The 24,552-nt window shown below is 34.3% G+C and overlaps 2 protein-coding genes and 1 pseudogene across 2 annotated transcripts; 1 reads left to right on the top strand and 2 right to left on the bottom strand.

The window, feature by feature from the left end:
• The first annotated feature begins 271 nt into the window (after positions 1 to 271).
• LOC112037322 (serine/threonine-protein kinase PBL34-like) lies at positions 272 to 14,990 on the top strand (annotated as a pseudogene).
• LOC112037358 (MDIS1-interacting receptor like kinase 2) lies at positions 8,261 to 10,880 on the bottom strand. Its single transcript, XM_024070169.2, has 2 exons — positions 8,741 to 10,880; positions 8,261 to 8,583 (listed from the first exon to the last, which is right to left on the bottom strand). The coding sequence occupies exons 1-2, from the start codon at positions 10,878 to 10,880 to the stop codon at positions 8,261 to 8,263; spliced, it is 2,463 nt and encodes an 820-aa protein (XP_023925937.2).
• A 7,636-nt stretch (positions 14,991 to 22,626) lies between the features above and the next one.
• LOC111991822 (uncharacterized) lies at positions 22,627 to 22,883 on the bottom strand. The gene is given in 2 exon segments (XM_024023632.2): positions 22,627 to 22,817; positions 22,820 to 22,883. Coding segments are annotated over 2 exon segments (255 nt in total).
• Positions 22,884 to 24,552: the final 1,669 nt, after the last annotated feature.

Here is a 24,552-nt window from a genome sequence, read left to right as displayed (position 1 = left end):
TATTCAATTCCATAATAGCCCACATATAAATAAACTAATTTACTAATAAACAACCAACAACAACCACTAAGTAGTAAATTAAATTTTGACAAAAATATAAAATTTGTTACTAATTTTCAATTGTTATTAATTTGTTACTCTATTAAACTCTAATTATGTCCTGCCGTTAATTGAGCCAAAACTACATTATTTTGGTTTTTTAATAATAAATTTCGGAATTAAAAAAAAAAAAAAATACTGAAGAAGACATTTCATCTTTCAAGAAGAAAATTCAACAAAAAAGTTTCGGCTACTCCCACTACCCTTTTCAAGAAACTGAAGAAGAAAATTGAACAAAACTCCCACTACCACTTTCAAGAAACTAGCTACGTATTCATCAATCTCTCACAAAAAGGTTTCAGCTATCTTTCCACCATTTCATGCCAAGATTCAATCGTTCACCTTCACCATCCCATCTCTTCCAATGTCCAAGAACACTCCTAAAACTGAAGAAGACAATGGATCTGACCCTGACCCAACAAAAATCAAACCGTACACGTGGCCGTCTTTAGCAAAACCCATGAAACTGCCACACCCAAAAAAAACCCTCCGTCCGCCCTCTATTCAGCATTCTCCTCCTCATAGTCTTCGCCGCCACCGTCAGCTTCCGCGCCGACGTCAACCTCAGCCTTAGCGCAGAAGAAAACCCATGTCCTTAACTTCAACTCCACGCTCCTCAAATACGCGTCCGTCGACATCTCCGAGCCACGCGCCAAGCAAGAGATAGAGCAATTGGTTCAAAGTCCAAAGTGGATGGCTCTATGAGTGGCACTAGCACTCAATATGGTATACCTTTTTTTTTTTTTTTTTCTACTTTTAAATAAATGTTCTGTGTCTACTTCGTTTCCATAATATGATCAATCTTGTTATATGGTTTTATGTAGTTGTAGATATTGATTGATTCTTTGTGTTAGTCTGTTTACGATCATATTACATTAATTTGTACCTGTTTGGTGCCTGTTGATATTGAAGTGAAGTAGAAGAGTGATGCCCTTGTAATGAAGTGTAGATCGTGTTGATGGAGCATTAATTTATTTACATAATTAGACATTGAAGAAAGTAATGACTTTTTAACCAAACGCGTATATCGTTCTTATGTATCCCCAGATCAACGTGGACACATTTCTAGTGTTGACAAGTGCTCAACATGCTTCCATGACATTTATAACTTTTTAATGAATTGTGTTATACGTTCTTATGTTTTGGCAGACCCATGTGGACTTTTTTGAACCTAATATTTTTCGTCATGTTACTGGTCATGCTTTGGAGCATTGTTTAGACTTTAAATTATTTCGTATTTCATCAGGTTACTAGTCATGCTAAATCACAGTTTCAGTTATTCTTTGGAGCTTCCTTCAGGCTTCAAGGGTTTCTTATATCACAGCACAACATTGGTGCTTTACCTTAAATTTGCACTCACTTTTCTCAAATTTCCTCTCCATCTTACATGTGTTTAATATTGGGTTAGCCATGAATCCTCAACAAATTAGTTGGTGTTGGCTATGAAAGAGATATCCATGAATTTTATTCTATCATTTAAAATTGGCTAATTATTTAATGCTGCTCTCCTTAAAATAGGATATTTACTCCCCACTCATGTTCTTTCGGATCTTGTAATAACCTGATTTATTTATTTATTTATTTTTAACTTTTCCTTTTCCCCTTTTCATTGCTCCCTATTAAGTGGCCCTGGAGAGTTAATGTTGTTCCATGCTATCTCCACCTTTTTCATTTTTCCCATTTATCTTTTTTTGCTATAGGGTTTCCTTATAAAACTGGTTCCAATAATATTCACAAATAATATAAGTTGAAGAAAAGAAAATATTAGCTAAAGCTTCAGGTTTTACTAGCTTTTTGTAGGAAGAAAAAATTATTACCGATTTAAGCGTGTATGAAAGGCAATGAAGATTTAACGTATGCAATTTTAAGCCATAAACTACACACGTATACACACAGAAATGTAATTTTAAGGCATATATTTGGTTTATGTGTGTGTTTGAGTTCTTTCTCTAAGAAATCCCTGGGATAGATTATTGTTGTTAAATTACCGATTGTCTCAAATGTTTAAGCTATTGAGATATGGTAAATTTAATCATTTAACCACATATTTGTAACACCTTCTTTCACAAGTGGGCCAAAACTACCTTTTAATAGGTGAGGCCCAACACATGGGAATTTAAATAGGAGACAAAGTGGAGGAGACAAGGATTGAATTCAGGATCTCATGCTCTAATACCATGTTAAATTACTGATTGTCTCAAAAGCTTAAAAGGTTCAACAAATGAACACTCATAAAAAAAGCACTAAACAAGTGACCATTTGGAAACAATACTATATTTTCTGTGCATTGTATTAGATTGCATTTCTTATGTAATGGCATGAAAAATTATTTAGACCACCTAATTATTACGATTGAGTGGATAATGTCTTTTAGTACCAAATGAAAATGTTCTAGGAGGCAATTTAATTCGCTGTCTATGGTAATAATTATGTTACATGGAGCAGGGTCCCTGCCTCTTCCTTGGTCCATCAGAATGAAAGTTGCCCTTGGTGCTGCAAAAGGCCTTGCCTTTCTTCATGAGGAAGCTGAAAAGCCAGTTATATATCGAGATTTTAAAACATCTAATATCCTGTTGGATGCGGTGTGTAATTATTTTTTCCATTTGTGATTCAAATTATGTGAACAATATCTATATTCGTCTTTGCTCATTGCGAAGAACTTTCTATTCCAGGATTACAATGCAAAACTTTCTGATTTTGGACTTGCCAAAGATGGTCCAGAAGATGGGAAAACTCATGTATCTACCCGAGTGATGGGAACTTATGGTTATGCTGCCCCAGAGTATGTGATGACAGGTTAGTATGGTTGAACTGTTTGTATCATCATTCTGCATTATGTTTTATAGGTTTGTGTGTGCGTGTCTAATATAATTCAATGCTGCTATCAAATTAGCACTCCTTTATCCTGGATTATATTTTTAGCACTATCTGTTACTTCATAAAATTGTTGTGTTTTCCTTGCACATATCTTCTTTTCGCACCATGTATGTTACCTTTACAAATACCAAAGCTGAAACTGTAACGCCCCAGCCCAAATCAAGAAAAAAAAAAAGAAGAAAAAAAGGGGGAAGTCAGATATTTTTTTAAGTAGCCACACGTATGACCCACCTACCCCACTCCCCTCAACCACGCAATCTCACCAATATCACCTCATATCTCACCCTCTTGGCCGGTCACCTCTCTACCTCATTTGCTTCTTTCTTTTTCTCAACAACACAGACACTCCTCTTCCCCACTCTCCCACCCGTACACTCCAGAGCACCACCTCCCCCATTATTTTTCCAGCAAGGATCACTAGAAAACTCTCTAGGAACCTCTAAGGCACCTTCATCTCTTTTGATATAAGGTAAGACTTTTAATCTTTTGGTGGGTTTGTATGCTTTTGCTTGAGGTTCATCTAAGCTTTAATAATAATACCCATGTGATTTATGAGCATTAGAAGTGATATTTATGTGTTTTTATGTATGGGTTTTGCTCTTGGTGGATGTATTTGATGAGTGGTTTTATGATTTTTGCAATGGTGGTTAGCTAAGTGCTGAAGATTTGGGAGTTAGGCTTTCTAATGTGAAATAGTTTATGAATCTAATTTTTATTGTGTATTTGGAGCTAGTGGAGGATCTACATTTGGGGTTTGTAATGGTGGATATTGTTATATATGTTGTTGTTTTGTGGGTCTCTTGAAAATAACATGTATATTGAGGAAGAAATTCATAAAGTGTTAGGATCTCTTATGGTAAAGGTGAAGTTTGGAATGACATGATGATAAGTTGGAGTCTTATGCTTGTAATGAAATTGTTGAGAAACTTTGGAAGTGGAATACATTATTTGTGAGGTTAAATGCTAGGCTTGCCTAATTAATTTCTTGGTTAGTAATTTCTAATAGGTAGCTAGATACAATTTCAAGCTTTATGCTTATTGTGATAGGTTTGCTTGGTATTGTTTAGATTCTAGCTAATTTCATTTGGAGTTTGGAAAATTAGGCTTTTGCGGGCTGCGAGGTAAGTAGCTTTTTAATGGGATTTTTGGAAAATAACTATGTTGCATAAACATTGTTTTTGGATCAAACACATTTTGAAAAATTAATGGTGGATCTATGTTTTTCTAAAAAGTGTTGTGTTGTGACCCTACTATATATGATTATATATGAAAGTGCATATTCGTATTGCATATTCGTATTGCATGATTTGTTAGCATGGAAAAGACTAGCATCTTTAATTAAATTCTTGAGAATGCATTTTATGGATTTATTGCATCATTTGCAAAAATATAAAGATGCTTTATCTTGACCCATGTTATTTGGGAAGTTAATACAAAATCTTTTTGACAGGAAATGAGTTGAAGGCTTTGAGAACCTTGTGAATATCTTGGGCATTCAAATATTTTATGAAACTACTTGGAAGTGAACTATGTATTTGAATTAAAGGTAATTTGTGAGCTCTTTATGTTCTACCCATGTGCTGTGATATGTGATTACCCGGTGATTACCTAGCTAGATACTATAGTCTGTATGACATTGGTATCTTAGCACCCGTCTTTGTGATGGTTATTGAGTTCCGTCTTTGTGACAGCGATGAGTTTCGTCTTTGTGACGGCATATTTAGTTCTGGCTATGTGTTGGCGATAAGTTCTGTCTTTGTGATGGCAGATTAGTTCCGTCTTTGTGACGGCATTGTCATGTGGCCTTGGGTTTGGAATTGTATTGTTATTGCTTACAAATTATAGTATGTAGTTTCATGAGAGCATTTTGAGAAGTTTTGTGCCATGTCATTTTATTCATTCTTGTCATATTATTTTTGGAAATGGTTTTGTAGAAATTATTTGGAAATTTCCAAATTAAAACATGATTCGTAAATTGTTATCATCATGAAACTTGCATTTCCCCTACCCCCATTAATTATTCTGCTTAATGAGCTCTGTCTCATTCCATTATTTTACAAACTTTTTTCAGAGTAGGCCACTATCGTTTTGAGACAGCTTTTTGGTGGCTAGCAATAGTTAGACTAACTGCTGATGGAGGCTGACTTTTGTAATGAAGATATTAGGTGATGTACATCTTAGAATAGGCTTGACTCATTCTTTTGTATATTATAGTAGTTGTGACGTTATTCCCACTGATGGGACAAACTAATGATATGTAATTATTTATTCAGACCTCTATTCTTTTGTGGCTAATGGTCCTTGTAATTATTGCTTAGAGCTCTGACTTACTTTGAGAGTATATTCAATAGAATTATTATGATAATCCTTAATATTCGTACTTGATATGATTTATGTGGATTAGATTGTCAAAAAGGAAAAATCTACAGGTACTTGAGACGTCTTTCTCATGCTTTGGACCCTTTGGGGTTTGGGGCGTGACAGAAACTAAACCCTGGCTCCAGCTTGCAACTGACATGGTCACCATCACTGATACCACTACCATCCTCACCTCTTTGATGTTTCTAGTTGCAACACCTTCATTGCCAAACTTATGCTATTGTGACCTCATCCCTCTTTATTTTCAGCGAATCTTCAAGTTGTTTCACGTGACTTCCTCTTCCATCAATAGTTGCGCACCTATAACCATTGCTGGGGCAAACGGATGATGTAGAGGATAGAAAATAAGTGAAGTATAGAAAGATTTGGTTCTCTTAAAAAAGAAAAAGTGAAACAATAAAAGTTTTGCTAGCTGACTCTCAGTTGAGGGATCAACATCCTTAATTTAACCTAAATAAGAGTTTAAGTGAGTTATCTGAATCATCTATGGCTAATACTATCTATTGTGTGTCAGGACATCTTACATCAAAGAGTGATGTCTATAGCTTTGGGGTTGTTTTGCTTGAAATGGTGACTGGCTGAAGATCCATGGACAAAACCCGACCGAATGGGGAGCATAACTTGGTGGAATGGGCAAGGCCGCATCTTGGAGAGAGGCGAAGGTTCTATTGACTTCTAGATCCTCGGCTCAAAGGCCGCTTCTCAGTCAAAGGTTCTCAAAAAGCACTTCAGTTGGCTGCCCACTGCCTTAGTCCTGACCCTAAAGCCAGACCTCTGATGAGTGAAGTTGTTGAAGCACTAAAGCCTTTGCTCAACCTCAAGGACATGGCCTGCTCTTCATCATTCTTTCAGGCTATGCAAACAGAGCGTTTGGAGTCCTACCCAAATGCTAGAAACTGCAGTTGAATGCAGACAGGATTTTCTAGGAATGGACAACCAACAAGGAGCCTCTCCATACCAAATGGTCCGCATGCGTCTCCATATCACCATCACCATCTTCACCGCTCCCCAAAACCAATTGTTTCAAAGCCATAACATTGAGAACAATATTATCTCTTCTGTACCCATTTTGTCTCCTTTTCTTTTTATATCATCTTTTTAGGGATGTAGGAATCTTTCCCAACAGAAGAAAAAAAAATCTGGGGGTTGTTTTGAAAATCAATGTCGATGTTTACTTTATGAGAGATGACAGTGTGGCTTGCTCTCTATGTTTTGGAGATTGGAGTTTTGTCTTTTTGATATGTAACTGGTGAAGTTGCCCTGGAGAGAATCATGAAGTTGCACTTATATGATTTGTAATTGGTTTTGAGCATTATAGTTAATCCAAAATATTTCCCAGCCTTTCCTTTTTAGTATACATGCACAATAACTTATTGCTTATTGAATGTGAATTTGTTGCATATTCAAACTCTGAGACTGGTGGTGGGTAATTCTCTTTCTTAAGCACCTTTTTATTTATTTATTTTTTATGTAAAGAATATAGTTTGGGGTTTATATCCAATTTTTTGGTAAATTAAGCTGTTTTTTTAATATTTAATCTGCAAGCCTTCTAGGGTGGCTGTTTTTCCATGTGAAGCTATTAGTGCATATGATTTGTTACAGGTTTGAACAGATTTGCTAATCATTTTGAAAAGCGTTTCTTTTCAGACCAGGAAGAATGAATGATTGTCATTTTCAATGAACAGCTGCGTTAAGGACTGCTGTTTTTAATGATCTGTAGTGACCATCTGTTGTTTACAGTAGACGTAAACAATGAGACATTCTGGACAAACCGGGCAGAATAGAAAGAGAGTTCGTTCATTTACAAATGAGGCACTTAATGAGTGGCAGTCCTGTTATCCCCTCAATGATCTCTATACCATAATGAGAAAATCTCTTACTTTTTATAGGAGAGGGATTAAAGGCAATAAATGGTGTGGAACGTGCATTATTATATACTCTGCATCACAATTGCACCCATCAATTGTTTGGCCAAGGCGTGATGTAAGAGAATTATTCGATATTTTAAGAATAATACTTTTATCCTCTTACATGAATTATGGGCATACCATGAAATTTACATGTGTGATCTGTTGTTATATGAAACTTACATGTGAGATCTTTTATGTGATAGGAAGGAGTATTACTCCAAGTTACTGTGTTCTGTTGAATTTTGAAGTGGAGATTTTCTATCCAACTTTGGCAGACTACTTACTCTTGATTCATCAAATCAGAATAGCAGATGCTTTTATATGATGCTTCAGGTGAACTATTCAACTATTCTTTAGATTTTGCCATCTAGTTTCAATGCAATTTTTTTTTTTTGGTCAAATTCCTTGTAGCTTCAAATATGTAAATTATATGATATTCTCCCATCATAAGACATTAATGACACATCTACACCCCCTTTCCAAAAAAAAAAATTTTGTGCATAAATTGAATGTTCTCATCGTTGCTTTTGAGAAGAAATGCATAACTGAGGAATGAGATTTCATAAATTAGTTATTGCAGGAGTGTGGTTGTAGTTGGTGGAAAGTAAGGAGATAAACCAAGTTCAACCCTTCGTTGCAATCAGTGCATATGATGGGTATAAATGTATAATATTCCTTGAAAATTAGAGGGTTGTCAACCTTCCAAGTTGTAATTTTAGATAAAAGTTATAAGTTACATGCAAATTAATTCTAAGTGGAAGATCAAGCTACACTGAATCCCTTTATATTTAATTATTTGCTCATATAATTTTTAGTGACTACAAGAACTACCAACTTATTTTTGAACTTCATCCTATGGGCTAAGTGGGATGCGTTCAATTTGCAAAACTTGGGAAAGGAGTGATATTACATCGATCTAGACACTATATCCATGATCTATTAGGTCTTTCTTCATTCAAATATATTCTTTCTGCCAAAGTTGCGATATTGAAATTTCACGGAAAGGTTTCACCAATGTTGCTTTGTGAGAAAGAAATTTCTGAGACACTTTCCATGGTTGGTCGGGACTTTGGGTTGGAATGTAAGCATGCAAATGCTATTGTTGCAACAATGGCAATATCTTGCACATCCCATTTATCTGTTGGAGGCGAGAGGCGTGGATCCAAGACATCCTTTAGCATTACATCTTGATTGGATGAAGATAGTGATAATGACGAGAGGAGCTCTCCTGGATGCATTCCCATTATTGTTTCTAGTGCCACTACCCCAAAGCTATGGGCATCACATTTTTCTGTCACGACCATAGTATAGGCAAATTCTGCCCCCAAAAAAAATAAATAATAATAATGCCTTGAGTACATATTTGTTTTATATTTTCTTATTAGCATGTTATTCAAGTCTAAACAATAGAAGTGCTAGGAAGAAGTATGAAATATTAAGTGATGAAGTGGTAGAAGAAGGCTTGAAGTGTTCACCTGGAGAAACATACCCATATGTGCCTGCAAGTATAGTTTCATGGGACGAATTGGGATTCAGAGGTCTTGCTGTACCAAAGTCAGAGACAAATGCCTCAAATTCCATATTCAATAGAATGTTGCTGCTTGATATATCCCGGTGAACAATTGGTGGGTTGAAATTGTGATGCAAGTAAGATAAAGCATGTGCCACACTCTTAACAATGTTCACTCTCTTTGTCCAGTCCAACTCAACAGCTTCATCATCATTGCATAGGACACAATATAAGCTTCCCCTTTCCATGTATTCATAAACCAAAAACATACATTGCTTGTGTAAACAAAATCCATGAAGCTTCAAAATGTTTCGATGTCTTATTTCAGATAATACTTTTACCTCAGTTTCAAAACTCTTGATGAGAGCTGCCTCCTTTGCTTCTAGTTGATGAAGTTTCTTCAAGGCAAAAATATATCCATTGGGCAACTGTGCTTTGTAAACACTGCCATAACCTCCGGTTCCAATACAATATTTGATGTTGAAGTCCTCGGTTACTTTAATGATATCTTCATATGCAATTCTTCCATCATAATTCCATATTGAGAGTAAATCTCCATTTCTGTTTACAGTTCTCTCGGATTCAACATCATCATTCCTAGATAGAAATATATATAGATATCCAAAAATAGAAAGGTAGAATAATAGATATAGACTGAGAGTGGAGAAGTGAAACCTATCCCTCTCTGGTTCTTCTTCCGAATCTGTGGTTGTAGATGTCAAGCAAGAAGGCATACCCTTGAATTCACCGCATAAACCCTTGTTGCCAATGATTGCTTGTGGTGGGTATCTATCTTTAAACTCACGCGGAATCTTACCCTCCAAATTATTATATGACAAGTCAATGGATGATATCTGGGTCATGGAGTTAAGGAAATCAGGTATGGTACCAGATAGATTATTATGGGAGAGATTCAAGAATTCTAGGCTTGTCAATTCTCCCAGATGGTGAGCTATCCTTCCACTAATGACATTATGACTAATGTCAATATAAAATAGTGAAAAGCTGCCAAATTGGGCTGGAATGCTTCCATTCAGACTATTGTTGTTCAATGACAAATGCTTTAGATTGTTGCAATTCCCAATATGAGTTGGGATATTTCCAACAAGCCTGTTATGGGAGAGGTCTAAATGTAGAAGATTGGAAAGCAAGTCTATTCCAGGAGGTATGCGGCAAGAGAGTTGGTTAGAGGATAGATTTAAGTACTCCAATTGGGTTAATTTGGTAAGTTCAATTGGTATGACACCAGACATCTTGTTATTAGACAAGTCCAGCCAACTTAAATGTTCTACATTCCTAATTTCCTGGTCTATGAAACCTTCTATGAAATTTGAATGAAAGGACAAATAATTCAATCTGGTTAAATGATAAAGGGATGAGGGAATTGAACCATTAAGGTAATTAGAACTAAGATCCAGTTGAACTAGCTTTTTCAAATTTCCTACATCTGAAGGGATGTAACTGTTGATTTGGTTCAAACTGAGGCATAGAGATGTCAAGTTGGTCAAATGAACAAGGGATGAAGGGATTGGACCTATGAGCATGTTACCACTTAAGTTTATGGCAACCAGATTCTTCAGATTTCCCAGTTGCATGGGGATGGGACCCTTAAAATGGTTATTTGAAAGATCCAGCTCTACTAGTTGGGTGAGATTTGCTAGCCAAGTAGTTAGCTCACCTGTCATATTATTTGAGGACAGGTTGAAGTACATGAGCTTTGAAAGAACACCAAAATGAGCAGTGATGCTTCCTTGGAGTCCGTTCCCACTAAGATCAAGCCGAACAAGGTTTGGGAAGGAAGAGAAGTTGAGTTTCCCAAATTCGTCACCCACTGTGAAGTTACGAGGTGGTTTAATCTCTGTCACACTTCCAGCTTTGTTACAAGTTATACCAGGCCACTTACAATGACTTGAGGTATTGTTTCTATTGGAACTCCACCAGTGCCACCAACCACTCTCCAGCAGAGCCTCTGCTTCATGTTCAAGCGATGATGATGAGTCACTTGCTCTCACTAGCAATATTGCACTATCTATAGTAGAAGAAAAGGAAAGAACGAAAATAACACATACTACTATCGGTTTAGAGATCAATAGGAAGGGTGCCATGAATTAATCTGCAGCTGATTAATTGCTAGGCTGAGTTTGCTAGAGGACTTAAAAAGGAACCGAGTGAAAGTGATAGGCAGGGTACATTAGTTACTGGTCTTATGTTTTGTATAGAAAATATTTTGGTTTCTACTTTCTACTTTGTAATTCCATGTTCTATCTTGTATCTGTCAAGAAAAGTTGGTTATGCATGACTTGTAAGCGGAACCATCCATGCAAATTCATTGAGGGGCTAAATTGTCTAGTCCCCAATTTGGTGTTAGATATTAGCTATGATATATTCCATATTGAATATGCTTGAATATATGCGGAAGAGAGAAGCATAAAATAGGAACACAAGAACATGAGGCTTATGTGGTTCAGCCTTATGGCTTATGTCCATGGAGGAAACTCTTAAGGGCTACATCTTCGTTGTATAAGAATGTAGTACAAAACTTGTATTACAATGAACCATAACATGAGTATATATAGTAGACTTAACCCTAAACTAATAGACTTCTAGTACAAGTAGAAAACTTGAATTGTACACAAAGTAGAATTAGGCTTGAGCCTATGCTAATGGACTAATATATCTCTAATAGGTTTATTAACTCTTGACTATGAAAAATTGTGACAATATTCTTAACCATAAAACAAGTATTGCATGGTTGAAGGACCTATCATTGTCATAGTGGCACGACTAGTATAGCAAAGACTGAACTGTGTCAAAGAATGCATTAATACTCTTTATTTGTTAGTGTCACTGCTCAAGACTAACAAATGTAAAATATCTTTTTGATTTTTGATTTTCAATTACAATAGACTTGTTCTAATGTCAGCAAGTCATTTTGTTAGGTTTAAACTTAAGACTTCATGCTTTTGATCTTGGCCCAAGAAGATATGCTGCAGAAAATTAGTTGCTTTGATCGGGATATAATGACAACAAAAAATCCAAAAAACTTCCAGACAGTAATATTTCTTTGATAGTAATAAGGATCTCGACTTGATGTTTATAAGAGCTAACCCATGATTGGGGCTTGGTGAGTTTGGTCCTTGTTGCATTTGCATTGATGTTTCCCCCTTGACAAGTCTTCCGTGATAACTTGTCAGTCTTCACAGATAAACCAAAGGACCTAATTGACTTCTAGTGCAGCAGAAAATTAGTTGCTTTGATCGGGATATAATGACAACGAAAAATCCAAAAAACTTCCAGACAGCAATATTTCTTTGATAGTAATAAGGATCTTGACTTGAAGTTTATAAGAGCTAACCCATGATTGGGGCTAGGTGAGTTTGGTCCTTATTGCATTTGCATTGATGTTTCCCCTTGACAAGTCTTCAGTGATAACTTGTCAGTCTTCACAGAAAAACCAAAGGACCTAATTGACTTCTAGCCTATATAAGACCACCAATAAATCTATTGGGTCCATATGCATGGACCATATCAGTATTTAAATTTCCAAGTCCTCTAGTAAGTATGACAAGCCTAGCAATTTTTATTTTCTTATTTTCTTTTTGCTGAATAGAAAAGGGTGGACTCACGGACCTCATGGCACAACAATTGTTTAATTATTACTGATATAATGAATAGCCCTCTTGACCTGTTGCCGTGAAGTAGCTTCCTCTGCTACCTTTTATTTATTTATTTTAATTATCTTATTGTGGCGGGGAAAAAAATAAGTCAAACTTGCTTTTTTCCTCACACAATTAATTTGTAAAAGTGGGATGCCAATCAACCTTTGTTACCTCTATTTAGGTGGATTGGACTAAGTTAGAAATGAAAGGATAAATGTTAAGTATAAGTATGAGATGCGAGAATTGGTTAAAAATAACCTCAAATTTCTTATATTATGTTCCTCGGGTTTGGTCCAAGATACAGATTTCACTTGTTCTTAAGATTACAATGATGAATTTCTTTTTTTTTTTTTTTTTTTTTTACTTTCAGATGTTTACATCCCCTCTTCACAGTGGCCTCTCTACCTTATATAGTCCCCTAGGTCATATCTTGGCCTTCCACTTGGAGGGTTAGGGTTCATTTTCCTTAATACATGTTCCATCAGGACCTCACTAAAAGATTGTTACGCCAGGTAGGACTGAGCAAGGACCCAGCCCGACCCGGCCCAACAGGTTTTGGGCAGGTCTGAGAATATTCGGGTTGGGTTTTAGGTCAAAATTTTGGGTTAATTTCGGGTTCAGGTCAGTGTCGGTTCGGCATTGGGTCATTTAAATACACTACTTCAACCCGATTGTTTTTTTTGGAAAAAAACCCTACTCTGTCCTAGTTCTCTCTCCGCCTCCCCCAGCTCTTCGCCTCTGTTCTCTGTGTAAGTCATCAAGTTTGTGGCTTTGTGGCTAAAGCCTTCGAGTTTCAAAATTTCGTTTTTTTTATTTGCTTTCTGGGTTTACTCTCTCTTCACTCTCTCTTTTTTTTTTTTTTTCGTATATTCTATCCATTTTATCGTGTTTGTTGTGTTGTGCTGTGGGTCTGAATTTGATTTGAAATTGTTGATTTACAAAGGGTGGAGGATCTGAGACAGAGGTGACTGGGGAGGACCAGCAGAACATTAACAAGTTTGGAAGATTAAACAACCGCTTTCACGAGCTTGAGGTTGAAATCAAAGTTGCCAAGGTATTGTTATGATATGGGTTTTGCTCCATTTTCTTATTTATTTATGATTTTAGCATACGAGGTTGTTAAAATAGGTTTGGATTAAACTTGATGTGCTTTCATTTTGTGTTTTTTTTTTTTAAATGGTTTGGACTGTCTTTATTTTTACTATTTTGGGAATAGAACATTGTCACTTTCTATTTGGAAATGTTAGTCACCGACTTTGTTGCATAATTTGAGGTGGGTTTCGAGAAATATTTAAAACCCAACTCTAAATTTTGGTTTAATCTTGATGGGTTATCCTTTCTTCTTTTGTCTCAAATAATGTGCTGCATTCTGTTATTTTCGAACCCTGTAGATGGACATGCAAAGTTGTTTTTGTATTTTCTTTCATGTTTCTTGATTATGCAATTGTATTTGAATGATAGTATGATTGCTCTTGTCCCCGTAAGAAGAATTTCAACCAAAATATTGCCTTTTTCCTTTTCCTGTTACATAATGTAATCTAAGTATCCTCCTCGTTTCATCAGGTTTCCACTCTACTACCATGTGAAGTTTGCATTTCTTGTTTGGCTATAGCTTCCATCTGCCAATGTAAGATAGACTATAACTATTACACTTTATGGATGGTTTCTACCTGCTAGAACTTTCCTCTGCTGATGTAAGTTTAGGCAAACTTAAATAACTGCTATGCCATCTGATTTGTTTTGAACAGGGAGCAAAAGATTTTTATATGAGCCATCTTCGTCCATTCCTACTTAAGCACCAAGCTATACTTGATCAAATTGTGGATTTTATATACAGTCAATTGGTAAGAATTCATACCATTCAATGTTATTAACGTTGGAAGTGGATTGTTGTAATTATTGATACTGGTTTATTGTGCCCCTTGTTTAAAGTAATGGTAAATTGGCAACTAAGCTATCATGATTCGTGCCACCCCATATGCCATTCTTATATGGTGTCTAGATTAAATAATGTCTATGCTAACATCAAGAGGTGTCTCATATTTCTAGACTAAATGTAATTCACAAATAATGTGCTGCATTCTTATATAGTGTCTAGATTAAATTCAGTGAGTATTGTTTTTCTTGATAAGGTTGGTTGTTTTGATCTTAGTTATGTTGAATGGGATATGAGTATATCTTAGAAATTTGACTTCTGTTAAATGACTTGTTTATTATTGATTTTCCCCCTTGGTGCTGTAGGTGGAAAATATTGGAGCAACTTTCACTTGGAGTTTGGAAATGGAAGCTCTTTTGTAATTACTTTAGTTGTACATAGAGTTTTTCAATGCTTTATCTGGGATTTGTTGGGTATTGGATCTTATAAATAGTGAAAACAAGGTTGACTAGTTCTTTCTTTGGTGGGAGTGCCATTGTTGGTTCTGTTGAAAGTTGCATATGAGAGAATATTGGGAACTTTTGAGGAGTTGAGAACTCTTTACTGCTTATGAAGTGATCTCAAGGATATCATAACTTTATAAGGAAAGGAAAATGTGGAAACTAGTTAAGTTCTTGTTAGATGAAGGAGGAATTTTGATTTTTGAATGTTGTATTTATGGTTCTTTTGTTTGGTGATTTTGTTGTGATTCTATTTGATTGCTTAGAAAATGTGGAAAAGGGAAGGAAAATATGGAGATTAGTTGTGTGCTTTGATAGAATATGGTGAAAACTTGAATATTGTATTTGTGGTTTAGTGTTGGCATTCTGTTTTTCCTTTTCTAGAGAAAGTTTGGGGGAAGGAAAGCAATTGTAGTGATTACTTGAGTGCTTAGTCTTGAAAATCCTGAATGTATTTTATATTTGTTTTTGTAAATTGGCTTGATTTCCTAATCATTTACTTTAGTTGCCTCTTCCTGTACAAAGAATGAACATGGGGTTGGTTTGTCCTTTTGCTCAATATGAAAGTTCATATTCATTTGATAAAGATATAGAATGTTGAATGACTTTGTTACTTGCGTGTGGGGCTTTCTTCGTTAAATGTGGTATACTTTACATTCATTAAAATCAAGTAGCAGTGGAAAACCGAGACCCGAGAATATAGTAACATCTATATATTACTAAAAGCTGAAGCGTAGCGTTTAATGTTGCTGCTCTCACATTATGCCACATCAGCTGCCACATCATTTTTTTATTTTGTAATATAATTTTTTCTACAATTTTAAAATGGTTTTTACAATTTTCAGCCCTATAAATCCCAGCCCTATAAATGCAACCCATTACTTATTTATTTACTTCTACTATCGCCTTATAATAAATCTAGCCCATTATTTATTTATTTATTTCTACCATGTAATTATCCTATTTCTTTCCAATTTTTCTCTAATTTTTTTAACATTTACTTTTTTTTTTTTAATATTTTCACTTACTCCAACCTTTTTCCCTCTCTTACCTTTTCATCTCCCCACTACCATCTACTTTAATATCACTCTTCGTCTTTCCTTTTATCTTCTCTTATTTTTTCTCTTCTTATTCACACCATTTCACTATAAATTTGTCATTCTCTTCCATTCTCTGCATAGTTTTTCCTCATTAAAAAAAATGTTATTTCTCTCTCTCTCTCTCTCTCTCTCTCTCTCTCTCTCTCTCTCTCTTTGTATGTTGATTTTTTTTTTTTTTTACTTGCATCTCTACTTTAGGTTTATAATTCTTAACTAATTTTCATAACTTTTTAGAATCAACGTTTGGTTTGTATTATGTCATTGATAAATCTTTGTTTTAGAAAGGATATGATGGTAAAATACTTTAGTTCCCTAGGATTTCTTGTAGCTTCAGTTCCTAGGATTTCTTGTAGCTGTGTTCAGCCTTGTACCTATAGAAGGCCAATGTAGCTGTGTTCAGAGAGATGGCCTTGCTGTTAAAGAAGATTTTGAGGTACTATTGCAACCTAAATTTGCTGTTGCTATCATTGAAAAGGATGTAATTGTTATGGTTCATAGCAATTGGCGATGCTTGAAGTGTGCATGAAATTAAAGGCTATAGGGGAGAGATGGCCTCGCTGTTAAAGATGATTTTAAGTTACTAATGCAACATGAAGTTGTTGCTGCTGTCATTGAAAAGGATGTAATTATTACGGTTCATACCAACTGACCATGAATCATGTATATATCATGTATATGTTGTAAATGAAATACTAATATCACGTATATACTCTTGCAATTCTGCACAATTAATCTCTTTGTTTATGTGTTTCAATGTTTTTTGAATATAAAGGTTGTCAACAATATTGATCTTATGAGAAAAGTTACATAAAAAATTGAGATTATATATATATATATATATTACAATCTACCAAAAATGCTTTTTAAATATTTAAAACATTTCTATTTTTTATATTACTGACATGTTTAACAAAAAAAAAATATAAATAGATTATTGACTTTATACATTCATCTTTGGTGGTTTAACATTATATATAATTTTACTTTTACATATTTGTCTACTTTAATTTAAATGTTTATAACTAAATAATATTATCAATGAAGAATAAAAAAACCAAAAATAATGTCTATACATATCTATACTATATATAATGATGGAGTTTTGTAATAAATTTTATAAAGTTCTTTATGCACTACATCTTTACCATCTTTTTTATTATTATTATTTATTTATTTATTTATTTGCAATTCTTACTTTGTTCAAATTTTCATCTTCTTCAATTATTGTCTTTTTAGTTCAATATTTCATCCCCTCCAATAATTTTATTTTATTTTTAATTTTCATTTGATTTTCTTTAGATTTTAAAAAAATTTCCATTATATCTTCTTAAATTCAATAGTTTCACTTTATTCAACCTTTCATCTACTTCCACCCTTTCTCTTCCATCTTAATTTTCATATAAATTTCTTCTTAATTACTTCATTTACACCTCTCTTCCCTATTTTTTTCCAAGTTATCCACGACAAAAAGGTCAACACTCTCTCTCTTTCTCCAATTTTGTTTCTCTTTTGGTTGATTTTTTTTTAATGTTTCAACCACTTTTTTTTTTTCCTACTAATGGTTCTTTTTGTTATTGTTGTATTATTCTTATTATTTATTTATTTCCATCTCATTACTAGAAAAAAAAAATGTAATTCAATTTTGGGATTTCATGATGAATGAGTTTGAGTTTTCATGGTCTTAAAACTATTCAAATATGTTTTTTCTTTTTCAAAATTGATTTGAATTGAGCATTTGATCATGTTTGTTATAAATTGCTTTATGGTTGCCCTTCTCTAGATTGTAGGAATGTTACTTTCAATATGTTTGCCGTAATGTTTTTTGTCTGATAATTAACTTCAATGTGATGTTTTCCGTTTTGGTATTTATTTTATAGTAAGCATGTTATTCATTTTTATCAAAGACAAATCATTATTGTTCTCCTTTTCCTATCGTTTTATATGTTGACCTAAACTTCATTTTTATCTTTGTTTTGTTTGTCAATTTCTTGATAGATATCAACAATTAAGCCTTGCAATCACTAGAAGTTTTTTATTCTATTGAAGTTCATACCAATCAATTGGTAATTATTTTTTTTTAGAACCTTTTGAAGGAAAGGGGAATAAATTTGTTGTTTTTCTTGGGTGGTGCTTGATAATTTGCTTTTTATGGTTCAACACACATTAGCTATATAAGATTTCTCTTTCCTTATATTAATAATTTGTTGTTTATATTTAGTTGGACTATTTGGTGTCCCAAAAATTGTGGGCGAATGGAAGAGAAAACAAAGCATAGTTTGAAGCTTAAATTTTCTTTGTTGTATAGAACTTGGGGTGTAACAATTTAAATCTTTTTATCTTAACTTTTTTAAATGAAACTCTAATTCTTCAAAGCACACCAGCTTAAGCAGATTGTTGTGTTGTGGCTGGAATTTTTGTGTTTTGGACCTTTGTTGGCCTATTTGGTTGACGAACAACTTTAGGGATTGTTTAGATTTGGAGAAATTGTTTGGGATTTTAGGAGTGAGGAAATCCAAAAAACTGAATTATTTTAAAATTCCATTAGTATCTAGCTCTAGGCTAATTGTTATGCGAATGGAGAAACTAATTGGTTTTTAATTCTTGAATATCTATCTATAATATTGTGTACATGAACAACAGTTGGGTTTTTAGTTTTAGATTTTGGATTATGCTACTTTCTTTCAACTACTTGATTTTCTTTTTGGAATTGTCTCCTATTGAAGGTCTAGAATATTGTGTACATGAGTTTTAGACAAAACATAACAATACTCCTATTCTTGAGTTTTCAATTTCATATTTTTCTGTTTCTTTCCTTATTAAACATAATATGATATAGTTGATGTGATGCAATGAAGGTAGGAGCAACTGCTATTTTTGGGGCATAGTAGCTGATACATTATGATAATTTCCCATAGCCATTTAAACTTCATGACTTGGAATGCTAATAGCCATCTTCTCTGAGGCAAAAACAATTGGTCGAGTTCAACAAGTTTGCCACTAACTTTGACCAGAACATCATGATAATATAATTGACTCACACACTTACAATTCGTATATGCACTATTTTGATTCTTTGTGGAAATTCAAAACATTGATGAAATGAATGTAATGGCAAGTGCGTGATTTGTATATAGACACGTTGATGAATGTGTGTAGTGGACATGAATAGAATCAATGGCACGTGTTTGACAATTTGGTCTTTGATGGAAATTAGTATAAGTGAGGGTCTATTAAATTTTTACCTCTTTATCTCCCACTATTCTCTACTTGACTGTCTTCATCTTCCGACTACTCTCTACTTTACTGTCATACTTCCTTCATCATTTTCTCTGTATTATATTTTGACTCTTCTTCTCCCCATTTTATTTTGTATAAATTTGATATCATTTCTTCCATTCAATCCATATTTTCCCCACAAAAAATTGTAAATACTCTCTCTCTCCCTCTCTTGTGGATTTTTGTTCTTTCTTATAATTCTGATTAAGGTTGATGGTTTTTTATGTTAAATATGTGTTTTGGTATTTTTTTTTTTTTTTTAAATTTCCCATTACAGAGTCTTCTCTCTCCCTTTTAAAGCTTTGGTTGAATTTTGATTTGGGTTAATACTTAGTTTTTTAGAAATAGGAATTGAGTTTATGTCAAAACACATTCTACATGGCTATGAATTTGAATATACTTACCAATTTTGAGTAATAAATTATATAAAGTATGTCTTTTATTCCTTTTGTTTCATTTTAATTTTTGTTAAGATAACATTGCAATTTTGTGATGATTTTTTATTATTATGATATTCTCATTATTCCTTAAGAGATGAGAAATTTGAATAATAAATTTGAAACTTATAAAGTTTAGTTGTATATCAAATATAACACACTACAACAGAAGTTAGAAAAATATAGTTTATCTTAAAAAAATATTAATCAAACATACAAAATATAATAGTATGATATATTTGTACTTTGTAGATATAAAAAGATGAAAAATATTTGTAGAAATTTTTTAAAAAATAAATAATATTTGAAGTAATTTTAATTTTTATAAATTACACCCCATTACAAAATATTTATATATTCTCACGCATGGCGTGAGTCTGCGGCTAGTTTAGTATAAAGGCTCGTGAAAAACAACAAGCAAGAAAAAAAAAAAGAAAAACCAACCTGAAACCCGACCCAAGACCCAGAAAACCGACCCGATTACAAACTCGATTTTTCAGGTTGGGTCAAGTTTCAAACAATTAAACCCGATTTTTATCGAGTCGGGTTTTGGGTCACAGCAAACCCGACCTGACCCGACCCGATATCAGTCCTAATGTCAAGCTATGAGCTGTGAGGACACTATTCAATGGTCATTTCCTCATTAATGTGGCCAGTTAAGTGGGCTTAGTGCATTAAATTTGGAGGTGATGAGTGTTTTATCTGCATTCTTACCTTTCTTGCTTGATGACAAATCTTTATTCTCTTCCTCGGTTTATGCCTGATGGTCTTCAGAATTGGTCCTTGGTCTTTCTAAGGACACATCAACATCCTTGGGCACTATAGTCTCTTACACTTGTGGCGAGTTGCTTATACTTTCCCAAGGACTTGTTGTCAGTGTTTTCTGAGGTTTGTTCACAAGTATGGACACTCTACAAGTATAAGTGATTGTGGGTGTGATGGTTAATATGTCAATGGCTAATACTCTTGGCATGATGGACACTCTACAAGTATAAATGCTTGTGGGGTGTGAGGAGCAAGAGTCAGTGTTCAAGTCTCTAGGAAGGAGTTTAACACATATACACTTAGATCAGGTAAGCTAGAATAGAATTCTATATATATATATAATAACACACATACATACCATTCATTTTTTTTTTTAGTACTCTTTCAATTTATGACAAAAAAATTTTCAATACTAGTTTGAAATGGATCATAAGTATGAACCAATAATAGTCAAATGGCTAATATGTCAATGGGAAAACAAAAATAAAACAAAAAGTGACTCAAATGGCATTGGTTTAAGCACTCCAATGTTAAGTTAGTGGTGACCTTAGAGAAAAACTCTCCATGGAGATAATGTGCACTACCCATATCTTAGGGTGAGAATTTGTTTTTTTTTTTTTTTTTTTTTTTTTGAAACTAGGGTGAGAATTTGTTAAATACATGTAAAATAAGCGTATTCTCGTCTGAAAATGTAAAGGAAAAAATAAATAAATAAATGCATTTTAGATAACAAAATACCATTTTATCTATTTTACCTAACCAATTTTATAATACACCTTATATTTCATATTTTATTTTAGAATCCAATACATTAAAATAATTTTTTGTTTCTTTCTCACATAGAAATCAACCCAACACCATCGAACCACCATTACAACCTGTTATAAAACCCAATCAATCCATCACAAAACCCAAATTTTTAACCCAACCACAACCACCATAGATGACCACGGCAACCCCAATGCATGATGGTGAGAGAGAACAAAGAGAAAGAATAGAGAAAACAGAAACCCAAACGCTTGTATGTGGGTGTCTAAAACATTTTACTTTTCTTGAGTTCAAGAAAAAAGGCCAATAGATTTTACTTAGGGCCGAATACAGTAAAGCCTGTAGTGAACTATCTAATTAGAAAATCTATACAGTTCTAGAAGAGATGTATAGATTTAATTGTCTACCAGTTTTTGTAGAATTTATGAAGTTTGTGTTTAAATTATAATTTAGATTTAATCGTCTACCAGTTTTTCTAGAATTTATGAATTTTGTGTTCTAATTATAATTTTGTTAGATGTGTCTTATATTATTCAATTCCCTTCTGATATTTTGGGCCCAAATTACTTGCTTTTACATTTGCAAAGATGTGAAATAGAATTTAGTGTATAAAAGTACAAAACTACTCTTTGGCCATTGCTTCAGTGGTTTCAAAACCACTGTGTTTACACGTTCAGATTCTTCAAAAACATGATTATTAGGATAGCGGTAATTGCATTCCTCCAAGTTATCAAAACTTTTAGTACTACGATAAAAGAAACATTGCACAGGTTTTACTTCCTATAAAATACCATATTCATTTTATATGTGTCTCCTGACCAATGACATTGCAACAATAAAGCCTTAATTAGTTGTAGAACATTAGCAGACTAATCATAATAATTTACATGTATTTTTCACCTACTCATGAAAAGTAACCAAATTATTTACATGTATTTTTCACTTACTTATGAAAAGTACACTGGCCTTGAGCCATTGCAACCCTCTCCTCTTTTCTCCAGGTTTGAACTGGCTGAGAACTATATTGAGATAATTAATTTGACTTATACATACCACTTGACTTCATTTTATATTTTTTATTCCATTGCTAAACAATTCCTGGATTTTTGTATAGGTAGAAATCACTTTCTAGAAATTATTGACCAAGCCCATGAGGCTCGCCTAGCTTAGGTTGCTCAACAATAGAAACAGCGAGGAGTAGAAGAAACTCGAGAGAATACAAAGTTACAAATATATTTCTTGAGTGATATGTTAGACCTTTCACATTACAAATATCAATCCTCTAATTAATAACACACAAATATATATATATATATATATAATCGGCATCCACAAACAAAAATTAAGATTATTCAAATTTTAAACATACATATATTATGATATAAGGGAGATATTGGTATTACACTATTACACCACTACTACTACAGTAAAGTACTTAAAAAGCTTAATATAAATACATATGATATAGAGCTAGCTAGGTGAGGTTCTCATTCGCAGGTGTCCCAGTAACACAAGGTCTTGCTTGTTTTCATCTTTACCAGCACCAAATACAGGGCCACCTTTTCCAGCTGCATCTTCGACCTTGTCCTGCAACTTATCTATTTGAATCATACCCTGATCCTCTTTTGAATGTATTTCAATCTTGGTTTTGTTCTCTCCCCAGATATTGACTCGTATGTTGTTGCAGACTTTGACTCCGGTGACTGTGCTCCCTGTGCCCCTGACATCACTTTCTGATTTCTCTACTCGATCACTAATAATATATGCCAATATATTTAATTTGCCTTTGACTATATATGCCACAAGTTCGATTTACTAGTATATATATAACCTCATCACCCTAGCTTATATATGAATTTTAGGCTGTACATAATATATTCATTCATCACGTATACTTTGGTAGCCGGTACTGCATAAATTCGTGTCTAGTATAAGAGTAGGCCACGTTAATCATTAAAGTTAGTCAGCGCGCGGCATTGCATGTTGATAACGTATATAGTGTTGTGGGCTTTAGCGCCAAATTAGGTTACTTGTATAACAAACATATTTACTTGTACTGCATACATATGCCTCATATATAAAGGCATCTATGTACATTCAGTATTTCTAACATGGTATTAGAGCAGTCTTGGGTGTGCGCTTTTAAGCAGTCTTGTCTTAGCTGGTAGTCTTGTCTTCTTGGTGTCATCTGCAGCGTTGTTGTGAGCAGCACCACTGCCTCCACTGCGACTTCAGTACATCAAAGACCACTGCCTTGCCGCCACCACCGCTTCCGCTACTCCGATCATACCACAGATTGCACCATCGAAAAGTATTCTCTCTGATCTAAATTTCTGTGAAATATCGTCTTCATCGGACCATCCACGCGCCTCCACGCGCCACTACAATTCACGGCGTTACTGGCACGCGCCTCCACGCGCCGCCATTCTTCTTCACGCACTATCACGCACCATCCACGTGCTTCACGCACCTCACGTGCTAGACTCGGTCCGCTGACGTCATCATCTTCGCCACGTCAGCCCTAGTGACGTCATAAATGCTTACGTTAGCAACACGTTAACTTGCTTACATTAGCACTTAGAAGCGATCACGTCATCACCGCTGACCGTTGACTGCGTTGACTTTGATCGGGCCATTGACTTTGACTGTTGACTTTTTCCTAGGTTGATCTTTTTTTTTTTTTTTTTTTTTTTTTTTTTTTTTTTCAGTCCAGGTCTTCCTTACCCAGTTTTCATGTAGATTTCATTTTTGCAGTCCATTTTTGCACATTTTGCTTCTAAATGAAGAATAAGGGTAGGTCTTCTTCTTATTGCAACAATCATCGCTGCCAATCCCTCAAACGTTTTTGCAAATTTTGCAAATGTTTTGGCCACAATATTGAGACTTGCTATCATCGCAACAAATCAGCTGTTTCAATTTCTACTGCTACTGTTGCTAACACTGAGAGTGTCCAACTAATGGCTCCTGTCTCTGCACAGTCTAAGTTGTCGGGATCCACTTTCTCCATTTCCAGAGATGACCTTATAAATATCATCACCAATGTCATTGGTATGGTTGGTAATGCATCTTATTCCTCTTCTCTCTCAGCTTTATCTGGTATGTCTCCTACCTCTTGGCTTATGGATTCTGCTTGTTACAATCACATGACACCTCACTCGTCCTTATTTTCTGACCTTAAACCTGCACCGCACCCTCTTAATATTCGCACAGCAAATGGTTCCACAATGTCTAGTCATAATATAGGTTCAATTTTAACTTCAAACCTCTCGGTTCTTGGAGTTTTTAATGTTCCTGACCTTTCTTATAATTTATTTTCTGTGGGACAATTAGCTGAGCTGGGTTATCGCATTACTTTTGATTATTCTGGGTGCATTGTTCAGGATCCTAGGATGGGAC

The sequence above is a fragment of the Quercus suber genome, unplaced genomic scaffold (genome assembly GCF_002906115.3).
Source record: "Quercus suber isolate HL8 unplaced genomic scaffold, Cork oak 2.0 scaffold_85, whole genome shotgun sequence".
Classification (NCBI taxonomy): domain Eukaryota; kingdom Viridiplantae; phylum Streptophyta; class Magnoliopsida; order Fagales; family Fagaceae; genus Quercus; species Quercus suber.
This window is presented reverse-complemented; position numbering and strand designations above follow the sequence as displayed.